The sequence below is a fragment of the Vigna unguiculata genome, chromosome 8 (assembly GCF_037176805.1).
Source record: "Vigna unguiculata cultivar grain cowpea cultivar isolate G323 ecotype 2 chromosome 8, ASM3717680v1, whole genome shotgun sequence".
NCBI lineage: Eukaryota > Viridiplantae > Streptophyta > Magnoliopsida > Fabales > Fabaceae > Vigna > Vigna unguiculata.
The window spans coordinates 20,582,767-20,587,945 of NC_140799.1; the positions used below are offsets into that span (position 1 = coordinate 20,582,767).

At 34.5% G+C, this 5,179-nt stretch overlaps 1 protein-coding gene across 2 annotated transcripts; it reads left to right on the forward strand.

The window, feature by feature from the left end:
- The first annotated feature begins 355 nt into the window (after nt 1-355).
- Nucleotides 356-4,780, forward strand: LOC114194580 (acetylornithine aminotransferase, mitochondrial-like). Of its 2 annotated transcripts, none has more exons than XM_028084910.2 (4): nt 356-451; nt 1,138-1,624; nt 3,155-3,589; nt 3,932-4,780. In XM_028084910.2, exons 2-4 carry the CDS (start codon nt 1,184-1,186, stop codon nt 4,457-4,459), a joined length of 1,404 nt encoding a protein of 467 aa, XP_027940711.1. In that variant the 5' UTR covers nt 356-451; nt 1,138-1,183; the 3' UTR covers nt 4,460-4,780. The 2 variants fall into 2 exon arrangements, with proteins under 2 accessions (XP_027940711.1, XP_027940712.1); XM_028084911.2 differs by lacking the exon at nt 356-451 and adding an exon at nt 576-1,031.
- The last annotated feature ends 399 nt before the right edge of the window (nt 4,781-5,179 follow it).

Below are 5,179 nucleotides of genomic sequence, written 5' to 3' on the forward strand. Positions count from 1 at the left end.
CGTTTGCACGGCTCTAAGATTAATATTATTACAATCACATATCCATAATATAAGAAAAATAAGTGTAAAGTACAAGTATAATTTCAGAAATTTCAAACTATTGGTGTAGTTTTGCATTATTATTTTTACTATTAATAACTGAACTTTTAGTAGTGGATGCATTTTTTTACTATGATTCTTAAATAAATTTTTCTTAACAAAATTGGATAAAATTTACTTTTTAACATACATCAATTTTTTTTTCTCTTTTTAAATTATATTAAATATTAATTTCTTCCATTATTGTCACGTGTATTTTATTAAAAGTTTATTAATGAAACTTTGTCAAAACATTATTGTTTTTTTTGGCTTAAAATTTGTTTTTCTGGTGTGTCAGTCTCTTTCTTATCACACACTTAAAATGAGCACGGCTCTTCAGTGTCGCCCGCCACATTAGAATTTTACTGCCAAGGTATTGTGCGTACTCTTTGCTTCACTCGAATCTAGTTTTTATCTTAGATAAATTTTTGTTATAGTATTTTATCCTAGAAAAAGTAAATAAATTTGTTGTTAGCATTTGAAAGTGTATTCAAAAGGTTTATTAGCTCGAGTGTTTATTCACCCAAAACCAGTGTTTTATGATTTGAAGTTGTTTGGTTGATAAAATCTTCAATTTGTTGTGGTATCTGGGTTGAAGCTGGGTTGGCTTGGCATATTTCGATACATCTTTTTCGGAGAAGAGGGTTTGATTGATTATGAATTATTTAGGGTTATTTAATGGTACTCAAAAGGTGAAAATTGAAAATAGATTAGTTAGATGGCAGTGGTTACTTATATGTGCTTCCTAAGTTGATGACTCTGGGGAAGAATCTGCACACAAGAAAAGTTTTGGGACTAAATAACACTAGTATAGATTTCTGTGGTGTTTTTTAGTTTTATGCCGGCAAATCTTGTCTTGCACTCGGATTCCATTGTAATCTTGATTTGGTTTTGTGCTCTTTTGCGCTTTGGCCTTTTCAGTTGCGAATGTATCCCTTTTGTTTTGAATATAGGTGACTTGCAAATTCTTTCTTCTTGTGGGGGAGTGTTTGAAGACTAAAGTCTGAACTCTATCCCAAGCTGATCTTTTATTTCTTATAACTTTTATTGTTGTTTCAGCAAAAGGGAAGAAGAAGTGGAGGTATCTCTCCCTTAACTGAACAGAATGAATGCAGTTTACATTTCTCCAAGCCATTCAATTTCTCAACCATATTACAAACCCAGGCAATTTTTCAGTTTGGCAAGAGAGAGCACTTTGATCGGAAGAAGCCCTGGTATTCAGATTAGAGGTCGGAGTGTTGTGAGTGCGTGTCTTAATGTGGATGTTGCTGCACCAAACACTGGGAAGACAAAATTAGAGAAAATTAAGGATGTGATCGAGAAGGAAGGGAAGTTTTTGGTGCGGACATATGTAAGAACACCAGTGGTGGTTGAGAGGGGGGAAGGTTGCAAATTGTATGACGTTGAAGGGAAAGAATATTTAGATTTGAGTGCTGGGATTGCTGTCAATGCTCTGGGGCACGGTGATGTAGATTGGTTAAAAGCTGTTGTTGAACAAGCTGCCACCCTTACTCATACCAGCAATATATTCTACACAATACCTCAGGTTTGGGCATGTTACTCTATGTCTGATTTACTCATACCAGCAATATGTATGTGTTAGTATACATACTGTTGTTAACCTGTATAGTTTACAAATGTATTGTACAACTTCTTATTTTCTTTGTACAGCTAGAGCTTTACCTGTAAACTGTTTTATTACTTTGTACAACTGTCAGTTCTTATAATAGCTAGTAGTAAACTAAATCCATAAATACATCTTGTACTCATGGTTCTAAGTATGATGCAATAGTAAAAAGATTAAGTTCATGTTCAATTCTGTCTCTTTTCTCTATTCAGTTTTAGTAAGAGTATAAAAGTCACGGAAAGCTTTGTGTTTACCAATCAATATCTTTGGTGTGGGCTTTAGATGAGTTGCCTATTTGTATCAGAGTTATTTTTATATTGTCTTCAACTTGCTTAGTGTTCCTGCGGAAACAATAACATAATATTAGGGAGCACAAATTAAATCTTACCCAATCCGAATCCTTGGGATGGATACTTCTTTATTCTTCAGCTGGGATATGTCCTTGTGATGTAGGCGGATTGGACATTTTGGGGACATATCCCAGCTGAGGAATAGAGAAGTATCCATCCAAAGGAGTCAAGGACGGGTAAGATTTGTGCTCCCTGATATTCTGTTGTTGTTTCTGTAGGAACAATTAGATATTATGGAAACAATTTGGAATAAACTGCTGCTATTTTATGGCTTGTTTGAATTAAGACACTTGTCTTTTTTGGTAACAATTAAGCAGGGCACCAAATTTGGTAACTGTTTATTTAGTGGTTGTGATAAGTTTCTCGATGATAGAAACCTAACCACACGTACCACACACACACTAGACACAGAACCAAAACTGAATTTGGGATTTTATTCCTTTCAAACAGAGAACACGTCTAGGGAAGACAACCTTTCCCCCTCACAGGATCTTCTAGGAATCCTGGTTACACTCCAACAAGTCAAAAGATAAGCCCCTTTACAGACAACCCCCCCTTCTTATATATAGTCTTCCCAATTGAAGACTAACAGTCCCAACTACCCACTAACAGCCTGATCTTTCTAACTGGCTAACTTTCTAACTGACTAACTGTCAGTTTTTCTTATTTCTCCTAACATACACTTTTAATGCTCTATCAGGTTGATTATAAATAGTCAGACTTGTATAATTTAGCTTTATTTTACATTTTTTGATCTGTCTTGGTGTTCATAATGTTGTGAATATTTTATGAGGATATGTTTTTTCAAAGTCTGAGTTGGAGCATTGGACGTGGTAATGGTGATTCAAATATGATGATTGCTTAACATGGTGTTTCTTTAGTATGTTATGATAACAAAGGTCTGGATTGAAATAAATTCTTTTATGATAACAACTTGGTGTTATTGGGCATGTCTTTATTGTAACTTTACTTTTTATCTACCTATTTGTAATTGTTTAATAGTGGTTCCATTATGCTTTACTTTGGTTCATTTCTTGTAGAAGCAGGTTAAGTGTCTGGTGTTGCATTGCATTCTATAATTATATTTGAATTGTTGCAGGTAGAACTTGCAAAGCGTCTTGTGGATTCCTCTTTTGCTGATCGTGTGTTCTTTTCAAATTCTGGAACTGAATCAAATGAAGCAGCTATAAAATTTGCAAGAAAACATCAGAGAGAAACAACAACTAATGGGAAGGAGCCAGCGACAGAGTTCATTGCTTTTAGTAACTGCTTCCATGGGAGAACCTTGGGTGCTCTTGCCTTGACAAGTAAAGTACAATACAGAACACCTTTTGAACCCATAATGCCTGGAGTGACCTTTTTAGAGTATGGAAATGCTCAGGCTGCAACAGAATTAATTAAGCAGGGCAAGATTGCTGCAGTTTTTGTGGAACCCATCCAAGGAGAAGGTGGAATTTACAGTGCCACAAAAGAATTTCTACAGTCCCTGCGCAATGCTTGTGATGAAACTGGGACACTTCTTGTGTTTGATGAGGTATCATGCATCTAATATTGATATATTACTCCTAATGGTAATGCCTAGTGTTCCTGAAAAACTTTAAACTTAAATTTGCCTATGTAACAAGCCAAGACTCCATTGATTTTCACTTTCAAGTGTTTTTTTCAGTTTATTTCAAAGTTGCTTCGGAAAAGATTGTCTAATATGTTGATGACATTGTGATCCAAAAAATGGTCGGTTGGTCTATATTTGCCATGTTATTGATTGAGTGATGAGAAGATTGACATTGTCATATGAATTATGTTGTTCATAGAGTGACAAAATATAGGTGTCATATGTTGTTCTATTAACTATCATATGCTTCTTGTGATTTTGTAGGTTCAATGTGGTTTAGGTAGAACAGGGTTTTTATGGGCCCATGAGGCATATGGTGTCTTCCCTGATATGATGACTCTTGCAAAGCCTCTTGCTGGAGGCCTACCTATTGGAGCAGTTTTGGTGACGGAGAGAATTGCTTCTTCTATTAATTACGGTGATCATGGAAGCACTTTTGCAGGAAGCCCTCTTGTTTGCAGTGCTGCTCTTGCTGTTTTTGATAAAATTTCAAATCCTGATTTTCTTTCATCGGTATCTAAGAAAGGCCTCTACTTCAAAGAACTACTCAAGCAGAAGTTGGGAGGAAACCAACATGTGAAAGAAATTCGTGGTGTTGGGCTAATCATAGGAATAGATTTAGATGTACCTGCCACGCCCTTTGTTGATGCTTGTCAAAATTCTGGCCTGTTAGTGTTGACTGCTGGAAAAGGAAATGTAGTGAGGATTGTCCCACCATTGATCATAACAGAGAAGGAGATTGAGCAAGCTGTCGACATTTTGTTCCAAAATTTACAAGTTCTTGATAAGTAAAAGGGAGGAGAAAGAGGATTGGCATTGCAAGCAACAAATTAACTTATTTGGTTGGGTGTTGTTGAGTAGATGAAGTTTCATATGCCAACCTTAACTTCACTACCTTTTTATTGAAGATGTTTTAATGGTAAGAATATTTCAACAATGTTATTGCATTTCTTAGTAATGCATGGCAGCAGATGAGATGGTTTACATGGTCCATTCTCTGCCACATTTTTATTTGTTGCCTTTTGTTTTTTGATAGTCTAATAATGATCTGCTAGCATGTAACTTAATAAATATAATTATAATTATTAGAATGAACTCTTGTATTGTTTTCAATTTAGAGTTCAGATATAATTCAATTTCGTAAATTCAGCTTTCTTACTTTTTACTTACACACACTATGACCAACTTGGGAATTAAGTTCAACATCTTAAGTTATCCGTTTCCGTTTTGAAAATATTCATTCTGATATGATAGACAGTGATCCAAATTTTTTTATGGAATACAGAGAAGAAAACCTTATACTATGATATTATTTTGCAATTTTAGATTAAGTTATCTTAACCAAACTAAAACCTAAGGTGAGAGCTCATTTTTATTTATATATACTTTAATTTTATAATATAACTAATGTGAATTTTTCTATTCTCATTCTCAGTATTTATTACCATTAACTATGATTTTCAAATTTCATCTGGGTGTCATTCTTTTTGTTTAAAATTGTAAATTTAGTCT